The 13,596-nt window shown below is 37.2% G+C and overlaps 1 protein-coding gene and 1 pseudogene across 1 annotated transcript; one reads left to right on the plus strand and one right to left on the minus strand.

Moving 5' to 3' along the window:
- Window positions 1-354: 354 nt before the first annotated feature.
- On the minus strand, window positions 355-1,470 carry LOC133254429 (ras-related protein Rap-1b-like; annotated as a pseudogene).
- A 224-nt stretch (window positions 1,471-1,694) lies between these two features.
- ARGFX (arginine-fifty homeobox) lies at window positions 1,695-10,899 on the plus strand. The gene is given in 4 exon segments (XM_061425559.1): window positions 1,695-1,801; window positions 7,646-7,898; window positions 10,242-10,653; window positions 10,656-10,899. Coding segments are annotated over 4 exon segments (930 nt in total). The 3' UTR covers window positions 10,814-10,899.
- The last annotated feature ends 2,697 nt before the right edge of the window (window positions 10,900-13,596 follow it).

Below are 13,596 nucleotides of genomic sequence, written 5' to 3' on the forward strand. Positions count from 1 at the left end.
TCATTAACATGAAGTCAGTTGTGGTTGAAAGGAGCCTAATGTGAATATCAAGACACTCATTTCACCTTGATGGCTCTGGAGAAATTTCAAAAACTGAGGAAAAAAGACAGAAGTATTATAACAAAAGATGCTCCCATTGCTCTAACGGCTTAGGAAATTCTAAGAATTTGGGGAGTTGTGAGCCAGGAGCCATGTACAAAGACTAAAATATATATGTGTTATACATCAAAATATCACACAAGAATATTGTGGTCCAATATTGTGGGTAAACAGGAAAAATATCATTTTATATAGAGAGAGTAGTTGTGTATTAAAACATACACAGATTTATTTTTATAAATTGTATGTTAACAACAGAACTCTCATTTTATTCAGGCGGCAAAGTAAACAATTTTAAAGTTTTCCTAGTCAAAGTTGTATCTTGATGAATTCTGAAATATGTTCAGACAGTCCCTGACTTATGATGGTTCTACTGATGATTTTTCAACTTTTATGTTTTATGATGGTGAAAACCAATATGCATTCAGTAGAAACCATACTTCAGTTTTGAATCTGATATTTTCCCAGGTTAGAGACTAAAGAGCACAGAAATACACAGACAGACATTCTGTGTGCTTGATTGGAAGACAATATTGTTAAAGATGTCAATACTACTCAAAGTAGTCTATAACTGGTAGCACTGTGGTATTGGGCAACGTTTCTTCAGACTTGGCTCAGAGTTACAATGCACTTAGCATATTAAAGCTGACAACATGGAGACATTTTGCAGGCCTCCCCAGACAGTGGAGTTTTCCTGATAATTTGCCACATTAGGTTATAAAATATTTCATTAACAGTTATTTTCTATTTTGCAGAGGAGTCTAAGAACATGCAGTTGTTCCATTTTCTTGCTAGACTTCAACTTGTTCCTTTCTTACAACTCTGTCATCTTCCACATCACACTTATTACCAACCAGAATTTTGGAACACCATCAGTGTCTTTAACTTAAAGAATCTGTTCTCTCCGATCTTATGTATCATTAAATGTGAACTGTGCTGTGTAGGAATAAAATAAAGCAAAGCCTTGTCCATGTTTCATGTACAAATCTATCATCACCGTAAATGGCCTATTTCTATATTATCCAAGATTTCAAGCGTATACTGTTTTGCATCTACTTTAACTTGCTTTCTATAATAATCTTCTATGGTAGGATTATATTTTCAACAAAAATTCCTTGAATAAAGTGTACAGTGAGAGTCAATTTTCCAATGTCCCCTGAACTAAGAACTGCTAGCTTATACTCACACATAGTGCAAACTTGTAAGAGCCAGTACCTCTCACACCGTTCCCGGGGCCCTGCAGCCAAGAGCCTTGAGCTCCCTCTGTGTCGATGCTTCTGTCACCAAGTCTGTCCTGTTGCTGCAGCTGCCAGGGCTGGTTTGTTTAGAAGCCTGACTCTGGGCAAGTTTTGCCCTCTCTTCTCAATTTCAGGATCAGCTTGTCCAGCTCAGTAAAGATTTCTACTTAGATGTTGATTAAGATTAAAATGAAATTATATGGTTATTTGGAAGGAGAAGTTGACATTTTTAATGTTTAGTCATTTAAGAATATATTTCTCTATTCCAATCACTTATGCTCTTTAAAACAATTTTATAGCTTATTTCATCTAGTCCTTATACATTTCATTAAAATGAATTCTTAGGCATTTTATAATATGTATGTTGATATTATTGTACATAGGACTTTTTTCATCACGACCTACGACGTGTGGAATCTTAACTCCCCAACCAGGGATCAAACCTGGGCCTTCGACAGTGAAAGGTATAAATTTGTTAGTTTTAAAGAAAGTATACTTCCTGTTCATATTATATTGGGAAATAGGACTGAGCAATATGGTTTTTTGATTTTGTTTTTAGTATTACTTAGTTTTTATTTCAGTAAATATGTGGGAATCCATCAAATATTTGTTTGAAGAAAGAAACTTTTGATATGCAACCCCTTTCCCTCAACATATTAGATTTTTTAAAATATTTTAATTTTATTAGAGTATAGTTGATTTACAATACTGTATTAGTTTCAGGTGTACAGCAAAATGATTCAGTTATACATATATTCATTCTTTTTCAGAGTCTTTTCTCATATAGGTTATCACAGAATATAGGATAGGGTTCCCTGGGCTGCACAGCAGGTCTCCATCAGTCATCTGTCTTATATATAGCAGTGTGTGTGTGTGTGTGTGTGTGTGTGTGCTCATCCCACATGCAATAAGTCTTATAGAAGAATTATTTTCTATAAAACCACTTAGCTAATTAACTGACAACACTTTCCTAATTTACACTTGATATGCTGAGTAGGTTAATTCTTATAAAAGATCAGTAGAGTCATGGGCAATGAACTAATTATCAGAAATGTGATGAAGTTACATAGTCCATGTTAAATGTAGTTTGTAACTTCAAGCAAAGATTTCAGTTTTACTGACAAATATCCTACAATAACAAAATTAATAAAACATTAATGCAGTACATGTTATGTGGTATGTATTATTGTTTCATGTGTAGTAATGACTTAAATTAATACATTCATGTAATACATTACAATTCTTATTATAAAGTAAACAGACATTGAGAGCATTCCCTTTGCTTGATGAAACTAAGGTGAAGAGTTGAACTAATCTGTGATCACATTCCTAGAAAACTACATTTTGTAATAAAATTTCTACTATTAAAGTACTACACTCAATATAACAGCAAATTTGGAAAACAGCAGTGGCCACAAACTGGAAAAGGTCCGTTTTCATTCCAATCCCAAAGAAGGGCAATGCCAAAGAATATTCAAATTGCCACACAGTTGCTCGCCTTTCACATGCCACCAAGGTAATGCTCAAAATCCTTCAAGCTAGGCTTCAACAGTTATCTGAACCAAGAACTTAGAGATGTAAAAGCTGGATTTAGAAAAGGCAGAAGAACCAGAGATAAAATTTCCAATACCTGTTGGATCATAGAAAAAGCAAGAGAGTTCCAGAAAAACATCTACTTCTGCTTTATTGACTATGCTAAAGCCTTTGATTGTGTAGATCACAACAAACTGGAAAATTCTTCAAGAGATGGGAAGACCAGACCACCTTCCCTGCCTCCTGAGAAACCTGTATGAAGGTTAAGAAGCAACAGTTAGAACCAGACATGGAACAATGGATTGGTTCCAAATTGGGAAAGGAGTACGTCAAAGTTGTATATTGTCACCCTGCTTATTTAACTTCTATACAGAGTACATCATGTGAAATTCAGGGCTGGGTGAAGCACAAGCTGGAATCAAGATTGCCAGAAATATCAACAACCTCAGATATGTAGATGACACCACCCTTATGGCAGAAAGTGAAGAGGAACTAAAGAGCCTCTTGATGAAAGTGAGAGGAGAGTGTAAAAGCTGGCTTAAAACTTAACATTCAGAAAACTAAGATCATGGCATTTGGTCCCATTACTTCATGGCAAATAGATGGGGAAACAGTGGAAACAGTGTCAGACTTTATTTTCTTGGGCTCCAAAATCAGTTTGGATGGTGATTGCAGCCATGAAATTAAAGATGCTTGCTTCTTGGAAGAAAAGCTATGACAAACCTAGACAGCATATTAAAAAGCAGAGACATTACTTTGCTGACAAAGGTCTGTATAGTCAAAGCTATAGTTTTTCCAGTGGTAATGTATGGATGTGAGAGTTGGACCATAAAAAAGGCTGAGCACCAAAGAATCCATGCTTTCGAACTGTGGTGTGGAGAAGACTTTTCAAAGTCCCTTGAGCTGCGAGGAGATCAAGCCAATCACTCCTAAAGGAAATCAACCCTGAATATTCATGGAAGGATTGATGATGAAGCTGAAGCCCCAATACTTTGGCCACCTGATGCGAAGAGCCGACTCATTGGAGAAGACCCTGACACTGGGAAAAGATTGAGGGCAGGAGGAGAAGGGGATGACAGAGGATGAGATGGTTGGATGGCATCACCAAATCAATCGACATGAGTTTGAGCAAACTCCAGGAGATAGTGAAGGACAGACAGGGACTGGCATACTGCTGTGCATGGAGTCACAAAGAGCTGGACACAACCGAGTGAATGAACAACAAACTCCACTTCACTTGCAGCACTTACCTTAACAAACATAGTTCTTGCTCATAACAGTTCATCTCAGGATGAATCCATTTCCTTTTGGAAAAAATAATCACTGAACATTACATTTTACTTGTTTATTTAACATTTTACTATATAGAAAATTTTGACTATAAACAAAAACAGAGAGGCGTTCCCTGGTGGTCTAGGGGTTAGGTTTTGGTGCTTTCACTGCTGCAGCCTGGTTTCAACCCCTGGTTGGGGAACCAAGAACCTACAAGTTGTGCAGTGTGGCCAAAAAATAAAATAAAAACAGGATAGTATAATTTCATGAGTCTATCATTCAGTCTCAGCAAATATATATCTCTTTAGCATAGTGATTTTGAGGTTCATTCAAATTGTAAAATGCATCAGTGATCCATTACTTTCATTGCTGAATGGCATTCCATTGGATGAATACACAGTTTGTGTAGTGTATTCATTCAATAAGGAGATTTGGATTGTTACCAACACGGCAGTTATGAACAACGCTGCTATGAAGAGTTGGGTATACATCCTTGCATAGATAAATGTTCTTATTCTCTTGGGTAGATTCCTGAAAAACTGCCAGCCAGTTTTTCAAAGTGACTCTATCATTTCACAGTCCAACCTGCAGTTTCCAGTTGCTGTATGAACATTCCAGTTTCTCTACAATCTTCCACAGGTCCATTTATACATCTTTGCTGAAAAGCTTATTCAAATCTATTAACTAGAATAATAGGATTTTTAATCGGAATATTTGTTGTCTTATTTTGAGATGTTATATTACAGATACAAGTCCTTTCAGGTAGATGACATTTTCCTTCTGTCTGAAGGATGACCTGTAACAGATCAGCTGGTGATGGATTATTTCAACTTTTGTAGGTCTAAAAGCATCTCTTCACAGATGGCTTTTCTCAGAATGTTCTGAACTTTACAGTGTATCCTTATTGATGTTTGGGGAAGGGGTGGTGGTTTCCTCCTTGTCTTGAGCCCTGATAAATTACATGCTATCTTCCTTCTGAATCTTTGTGCACAGATAATTGGGAAGCCACAATCAACAGCTCCAAGATCCATGTGATAAATATCAGAAATGAGTTTTCAGAAGAATTTTATGATTATTGGTGTAATTTTATTATTACACCAAGATATAGGTATAAATCTTGGAGGCAAAAAAAATTTTATAACCTTACTAAAATGGATAACATTACAAAAAACACAGAGCAAGCTGATAATAATTTAAGAGTATATAAAAAGTTAAACATATACACAAAGGTTAATCTTTTCCATTTTATCATCTATGAGGTTTTTATTTAATTTACTTTTATATTTGTGTTTAATATACAAAGAGATAATAAATTTAAAGCCTTTACTTTTATTTTTAATAATTAAAAATCTGATATTATATATATATAAGATTTCACATCTTAACCCATAACATCTTTTTGCTAAACAGACAAAATGTAGTCCAATGAGATAGTTACATTCTTTTGTTCATATCAAAACTTTGAAATCCAGTGAATAATTTGTACTTACTTGCATATCACAAGCTAAATGCTAAATTTTCATCAGAAATACTTACTCTGCATTTAGAATTCATAAAATTTACAGTTGAAAGAGTATATTCACATATGCAAGCTGTTCTAAGCATACTAAAAAGCTTCCCAATAACTGGATTAAATATCAGCATTTAAAGTTAAACTAAAATTCAATAAAATTAAAAATTCAGTACCTTGGTGGAGCTAGGTATGTTTATGTGTTTGATAGCTGTGTTGAGTAGTGGCTACAGTAGTATACAGAACAACTCTAGAGAGTAATTAAGTGGCTGGGGAACGAAGATGGCTTCAATCCTGTACTATTTCCATACACAACTTACCCAAATACATGAACAAAACATTTTCTTGTTTTAAAGAATATGGTAACTAGTAAGTTGTAGAGATCAGATATACCCTAACAAGATGAATGCTGGGGCAAAACAGTTCTGTTAATATTATATAAGTTTCTTGTAACTTAAAACGAAATTTCTAGTAATAGGATTTCACAAACACATTACAAAAGTGCTGCATCACAAAAAGATTTATTTCAAAGTAAAGATTATGTGCCTGGTAAAACTATACTATTTAATTAATAGGATCAGAGTGTCAATGAAGACATGGATATTTAAGGTAAATGCAAACAGTTTGAATAGTTTTGTAAATTGTGAGTAGAAAAATAAATATTTATAAATTAATATTTTATATGCTGTGCTGTGCTCAGCCATGTTCAACTCTTTGCAGTTCCATGGACTGTGGACTGCCAGGCTCCTCTGTCTATGGAATTTTCCAGGCAAGAATACTGGAGAGGGTTGCCATTTCCCACTCCAGATGATCTTTGCACCCCAGGGGCCAAACCCAGGTCTCCTGCATCTCCTGCATTGGAAAGTGGGCTCTTTACAACTAGTGTCAACTAGGAAGCCCAATATTTTATATATTTGATTTAAAATACTTGTCTATGAACTTTAAAATTAAATTAGATACTATAAGTTTAGGCATATGTACATTTATATATGTGATTGTGCTTCCCTGGTGGCTCAATGGAGAAAATCCACCTGCCAATGCAGGAGACTCAGCTTCCATCTCTGGGCCAGCAAGATTGAAGATCCCTTGGGGAAGGAAATGGCAACCCCCTCCAGTATTCTTGCCTGGGAAATCCCATGGACAGAGGAGCCTGGTGGGCTACAATCCATGGGGTCATAGAAGAGTCAGACATGACTTGGTTACTAAACAACAAAACAACAACAAATATGTGATTATATTAAATACATTTTATAAAAGGTATTTCCATGTATGGTCATAAGTGGTGTTAGTCTTATAGTTTTATTGATAGTGTTTTTTTCTTGTCTCATTTTAGTATTGATGTTAGGAACTTCAAATACATAAATGAGGCCCAAGTGAAGATTTCCTCCTTGTACTGAAATGGGCATATAACAGGAGAATTAGCACAGCATTGGCTTGCATTCTATAACTTACCTATGTTTTGGGGCGGTTGTTATTAGTCTATTCAGTGTCTGCAGCTCTTTTTCAGCAAATTTTCTTAATCATATGTTCTTAGAAAATTTCCTTCTCTCCATTGCCATTTAAAAAAATATTCCATAGTTTTTCAATTGTCTCCACATCTTTAGTTATATCTCATTTCTATGAACCTCTTCCCAGAGGAGTGAATAGAGCTTCATAAAGCCTGGAGAAGAAAAATCCCATTTTCCAGATTAGATAGACTAGGTTTCCAATAAATAAATAAAAAGAGGAAACCATTTTGAAGAATGTGTTATATATTCAGGTGTAGGGAACATGAGGTTCCTTCTCAGTTTCTAAAAGAAACAAAGTGTGGGAAAGAAGACGAGGGAGACCACTGTCCAATGCCCTGAGGGTAGGCAGGACAGACAGAACTGAGTACAGAGAAAATTAAAGAGGTAACATTTCCCAACAGGAACAAACTAAATTTCACAGGACTCAGCCTCCTAGAGTCAAGACCTGGGAATTTACTTAATCTGGATTCCAAGCCTGGTTGAAGGGGAGAGAAGTCATGGGAAGTTCACAGCGGTGGTGTTCTGGGGGATTTGAGTGGGAAGGGAATTGTGTTATGTGACCACCTCCTCTCTATCTCTTGCTCCACAGCAAAATGGAAGAAGAGTCATGAACGCACCTCGTTCACCCACACACAGTACAAGGAGTTGGAGGCTCTGTTTAGCTGCAACATGTTTCCAGATAAAAACCTCCAGAGAGAACTTGCTTTAAAACTCAATCTACCGGAGTCAACAGTAAAGGTCTGTCTGATCATCGGAGATGTGCTTTGAACCCTCTTTCAAATAACATTCTACTATTCAGCCTGGAAATTCCCTCCATAAAACAGTAACACTTCATTTATTGAGTCCCTACTGTGTGCTAGTACTGAGCTGGGCAGCTGTATTAATACATGTTGGCTTTATTATCATCTAGTTTAAAAGATGAGGAAAACTGAGGTTTGGGAGCAAAGTGACTGGGTTACAGAGATAATGCATAGTATCACTGGAATTGGAACTCCAGAGGCACGATAGAATTCACATTAGAGAAATGCTGTCATCCAGACAGACTCTCATTTAGGGTCTTCCCTAGCAAAACCCTGCAATCATTTATTTACAATGCTGCCAACAGACAACTCCAACCTTTGAGTCTGCTGAGCCCCCAAATTTTTTTACAATATTCTTCACTGTTCAGTTCAGTTCAATCACTCAGTCATGTCCAACTCTTTGTGATCCCATGGTCTGCAGCACACCAGGCCTTCCTGTCCATCACCAAGTCTTGGAGTTTACCCAAACCCATGTCTGTTGAGTTGGTGATACCATCCAACCATCTCATTCTCTGTCATCCCCTTCTACTCCTGCCTTCAATCCTTCCCAGCATCAGGGGCTTTTCCAATGAGTCAGCTCTTTGCATGAGGTGGCCAAAGTATTGGAGTTTCAGCTTCAGCATCAGTCCTTCCACTGAACATTCAGGACTGATCTCCTTGCAGTCCAATGGACTCTCAAGAGGCTTCTCTAACACCACAGTTCAAAAGCATCAATTCTTCGGCCCTCAGCATTCTTTATAGTCCAAATTTCACATCCATACATGACCACTGGAAAAACCATAGCCTTGACGACAGACCTTTGTTGGCAAAGAAATGTCTCTGCTTTTCAATATGCTGTCTAGGTTGTTCATAACTTTTCTTCCAAGGAGCAAGCGTCTTTTAATTTCATGGCTGTAATCACCATCTGCAGTGATTTTGGAGCCAAAAAAAATAAAATCTGACACTGTTTCCACTGTTTCCCCATCTATTTGCCATGAAGTGGTGGGACCGGATGCCATGATCTTAGTTTTCTGAATGTTGAGCTTTAAGCCAACTTTTTCACTCTCCTCTTTCACTTTCATCAAGAGGCTCTTTAGTTCTTCTCTTTCTGCCATAAGGGTGGTGTCATTTGCATATCTGAGGTTATTGATATTTCTCCTGGCAATCTTGATTCCAGCTTGTGCTTCCTCCAGCCCAGCATTTCTCATGATGTACTCTGAATATAAGTTAAATAAGCAGGGTGACAATATACAGCCTTGACGTACTCCTTTTCCTATTTGGAACCAGTCTGTTGTTCCAGTTCTAACTGCTGCTTCCTGACCTACATACAGGTTTCTCAAGAGGCAGGTCAGGTGGTCTGGTATTCCCATCTCTTTCAGAATTTTCCACAGTTTATCGTGATCCACACAGTCAAAGACTTTGGCATAGTCAATAAAGCAGAGATAGATGTTTTTCTGGAACTCTCTTGCTTTTTCGATGATCCATCGGATGTTAGTAATTTAATCTCTGGTTCCTCTGCCTTTTCTAAATCCAGCTTGAACATTTGGAAGTTCATGGTTCATGTACTGTTGAAGCCTTGCTTGAAGACTTTTGAGCATTACTTTACTAGCATGTGAGATGAGTGCAATTGTGAGGTAGTTTGAGCATTCTTTGACATTTCCTTTCTTTTGGATTGGAATGAAAACTGACCTTTTCCAGTCCTATGGCCATTGCTGAGTTTTTCAAATTTGCTGACATATTGAGTGCAGCACTTTCACAGCATCATCTTTTAGGATTTGAAGTAGCTCAACTGGAATTCCATCACCTCCACTAGCTTTGTTTGTAGGGATGCTTCCTAAGGCCCACTTGACTTCACATTCCAGGATATCTGGCTGTAGGTGAGTGATCACACTATCATGATTATCTGGGTCATGAAGATCTTTTTGTACAGTTCTTCTGTGTATTCTTGCCACCTCTTCTTAATATATCACTGTAGAGGCCTTCTAAAATAGTCCTTGAAAATCCTTCAGTTCAAATTCTGCACCTCTTGTTTGCATCTCTAGAGTTCAGGACCTTTTCTCTGAGGTCCCAGCACAACCTCTGAAAAATACTTCTTCTTTGTTTCTTTTTCCTCCGGGGCCCAGCCCAGACCCCTCACGGTTACTATTGACTCCATTCGTACCTACCTCTGCTCTCTCAGAACTCAGGATCATAGTGACTTGGAGAGAACATGAGAGTTACAATACAAACTTTTTGACTCAGGAGAAGCCTCAAACCCCTTCTCCAGTAACAGATCATAATTTCCTCTCTTCCCCCACTCCAGATTTGGTTCAGGAACCGGCGGTTCAAAATGAAGAAGCAGCAGCGGGAGCAAGAGCAGCAATCACTAAAGCCACCAAGCCAGGTCCTTCCAGCCAAGGATGTGCCCACAGTATCAACCAGCCCTCAAACTTTTCTCCTTGCAGTTTCAGATTCCTATAACTCCCTCTCACCTCAGCCCTTAGACCCTTTCCCCTGGGCAGGGGACTCTATGATCATGGAGATTCCTACAAGTGATGTCCAAACGCAAGATCCTCAATTGGAGAGGCTAGTGGCCTCAGTTCCTGCTTTGTACTCTGATGCATTTGACATCACCCAAATCATGGAACTGTACAGTGTTCCTGATGAGGATGACATCACCAACTCTTCCTTCTATTCTCTATATCAGTATCTCTCGCCAACAAGGCCCAGTTAGAATAGAGTTCTTCTCTTATAGTCTTTGCTGATCCAGCTGTAGGCTTATTTCCTGGGCAGACCTCCTTCAGTGTGACAAGCTGGAGCTTTGCAGTCTACAGTCCACAGGACAGCCTGGAATTCCAGAACCCCTCCATTACAGTGCACTTTGGGTTTCTCTGATCCAAGTACTAATAAATATCAGACAGTATAGAAAAAGGATCTTCTTGCACGCTCTTTCATTTGTCTGTTTTTAACCCAAATATTTGGCCCAGTGTTACTCTGATTTCCATAGAAATATTGTAAAAACTAGGGAGTTTCCCCCAAATATAGCTCAGTACTATACAATCAGCCCTGTGACTCTTGCTGGAGAGGCCTTTCCAGACCCATAGATGGCCAATGAGACTTCAAAATTCCCTCTTCCCAAAACTACCTTTGAGTTTTTAAAAGGTCAACAGCCTCTAAGGGTCATCCACTTTTAATGGCAGCAGGTTTATATACTCACATTTCAAATGACAGCTAAGCAAGTTTTCTAGCTACATGGTTAGCATAAAAAATTTATAGCAATTCTCAAACCAATAATAAAGAAACACATAACAAAATAAGAACCTCTCAATGAAAAATATAAAATGTCTAGGAATTAACTAAGAAAATTAAGAACTTTGTACTGAAAACTTAATAACTTGAATAATGGACACTGAAGATGTTTTGAATAAAAGGCATTTGAAGCCATAAAATAATCAATTTAACAGGGCTAAAATCATATAAAGCATGTTCTCCAAACACAATGGGATGAAATTAGAAATCAATAATAGAAGAAATTCAGGAAATTTGCAAACATATGGATATTAAAAGGCACTCCCAAATAACCAATGGATAAAGAAGAAATCAGATGGAAAATTAGGACACATGCAAAGATGAATGAAAACAGAACCACAATATCCAAAACTTATGGGATGATGCTTATAATAGGTGCTTAGAAAGAAATCTACAGCTATAAAAGCCTATAAAGAATAAGATCTCAAAATCAACCTTTTTTAATAGTAGGGAGGCTGGCATAGCTATGTATGTTAAATTAAACTTTAAGGCAAAACATTTTGTTGGAAATAAAAGTATATTAAACAAAGAATAAAAGGAACAATTAATCTGAAAAATATAATAATTCTGAATGTGTATCAGTCAGTTCAGTCGCTTAGTCGTGTCCGACTCTTTAAGACCGCATGTACTGCTGCACGCCAGGCCTCCCTGTCCATCACCAACTCCCAGAGTTGACTCAAACTCATGTCCATTGAGTCAGTGATGCCATCCAACCATCTCATCCTTTGTTGTCTCCTTTTCCCATCTTCAATCTTTCCCAGCATCAGGGTCTTTTCAAATGTGTCATTTGTACACAAATGAATTTGTACATTTGTCATATTCCTCAAATATATCAATTTTATTAAAAATTAATAAAAATTCTTGGGAAAACTGAAATGCATAATCATAATAAATGATTTTATCCATAGGATAAGTGGATAAAAATTTTGTATGTGTAGAGATTTTAACTATACAGTTAATAAGCTCAGTTTAATGAAAGTATGTAGATTTTTTTATTCAACTGGTAGAGAATACACATTCTTTTCAAGCACATAATGACTAATATTAGACCATAAATCAAATCTTAACAAACTCAAATGAATTAATAACATGCAAATAGCATTCTTTGATCAAAAGGTAATTTCCTTAGAAATTCTAACCTCTCCCTCCATTTAGAAAGTAAAAGAAAATTTCTAAGTAATTAAACATGGGAGAAATTATAATGTGAATAATTTGGTAGCATATAATAACAATAACTGGATCAGCATATACTGGGGGAAACTAATAGAGATAGTGAGAGTAGAAGGTTTGAATGTCCTGATACCCATCACATTCTGGGCCATCACAGGGATCTTGCAGAGCAAGACTGCAGATCTAGGGGAGAGACATGGGCCCTTATTTTGTGAGGTTTAAAAAAATTTTTTTTAATTACTTTTGATTTTTAATGGTCTTATTTTTTAGAGCAGTTTTAATTTCACAGCAAAAATGAGGAGAAGGTACAGAGACTTCCCATATAGTCCTGCTCCCAGATACACACAACCTCCCACCACTATCAGCAACCTACACCAGAGTGGTCCATTTGTTATAATTGATGAATCTACCCCAATACATCTTTATCCTCTAAAGTCCATAGTTTACATTAGGGTTCACTCTCAATGTTGTACATTATATGGATTTTGACAAATATGTAATTGTTATGCATCCACCATTACAGTATCTTATAGGATACTACAATGCCCTAAAAATCCTCTGTGTTTCACCTATTTGTCACTCCCTCTCCCCTAACCTCTGGCAACTACTAAACCTTATCTCCATAGTTTTGCTTTCAAATCAATAACTTTTTACCTTAAGAAACTAGCAAAAGAAGAGCAGAGTCAATCCAAAGCAAGCATAAGGAAGGAAATAAAGGCTAGAGTGGAAATAAATGAAATAGAGAATATAAAAGCAATAGAGCAAATCAATGAAACCAAAGCTAGCTAGATTGAGAAGAAGGGTAGGAGGAGGGGGAGAGGAGTGGAGGAGAGGGAAGGGGCCAGGGAGAAAGAAGAATCAAATTACTAGAATCTGAAATGAAAGGTGGGACGTAACTACCAACCTTCCAGAAATAAAAAACATTATAAAGGAATGTGTGTGCATGCTAAGTCACTTCAGTTTTGTCTGACTTTTTGTGCCCCTGTGAACTGTAGCTCACCAGGCTCCTCTGTCCATGGGATTCTCCAGGCAAGAATACTGGAGTGGGTTGCCATTTCCTCCTCTAGGGATCTTTCAGACTCAGGGATCAAACCCATGTCTTTTATGTGTCCTTCACTGGCAGGCAGATTCTTTACTATTAGTACCACCTGGGAAGCCCCTTATAAATGAATATTTGGAAGGAATGATGCTAAAGCTGA

This window comes from Bos javanicus, chromosome 1 (genome assembly GCF_032452875.1).
Source record: "Bos javanicus breed banteng chromosome 1, ARS-OSU_banteng_1.0, whole genome shotgun sequence".
In the NCBI taxonomy this organism is placed as follows: Eukaryota; Metazoa; Chordata; class Mammalia; order Artiodactyla; family Bovidae; genus Bos; species Bos javanicus.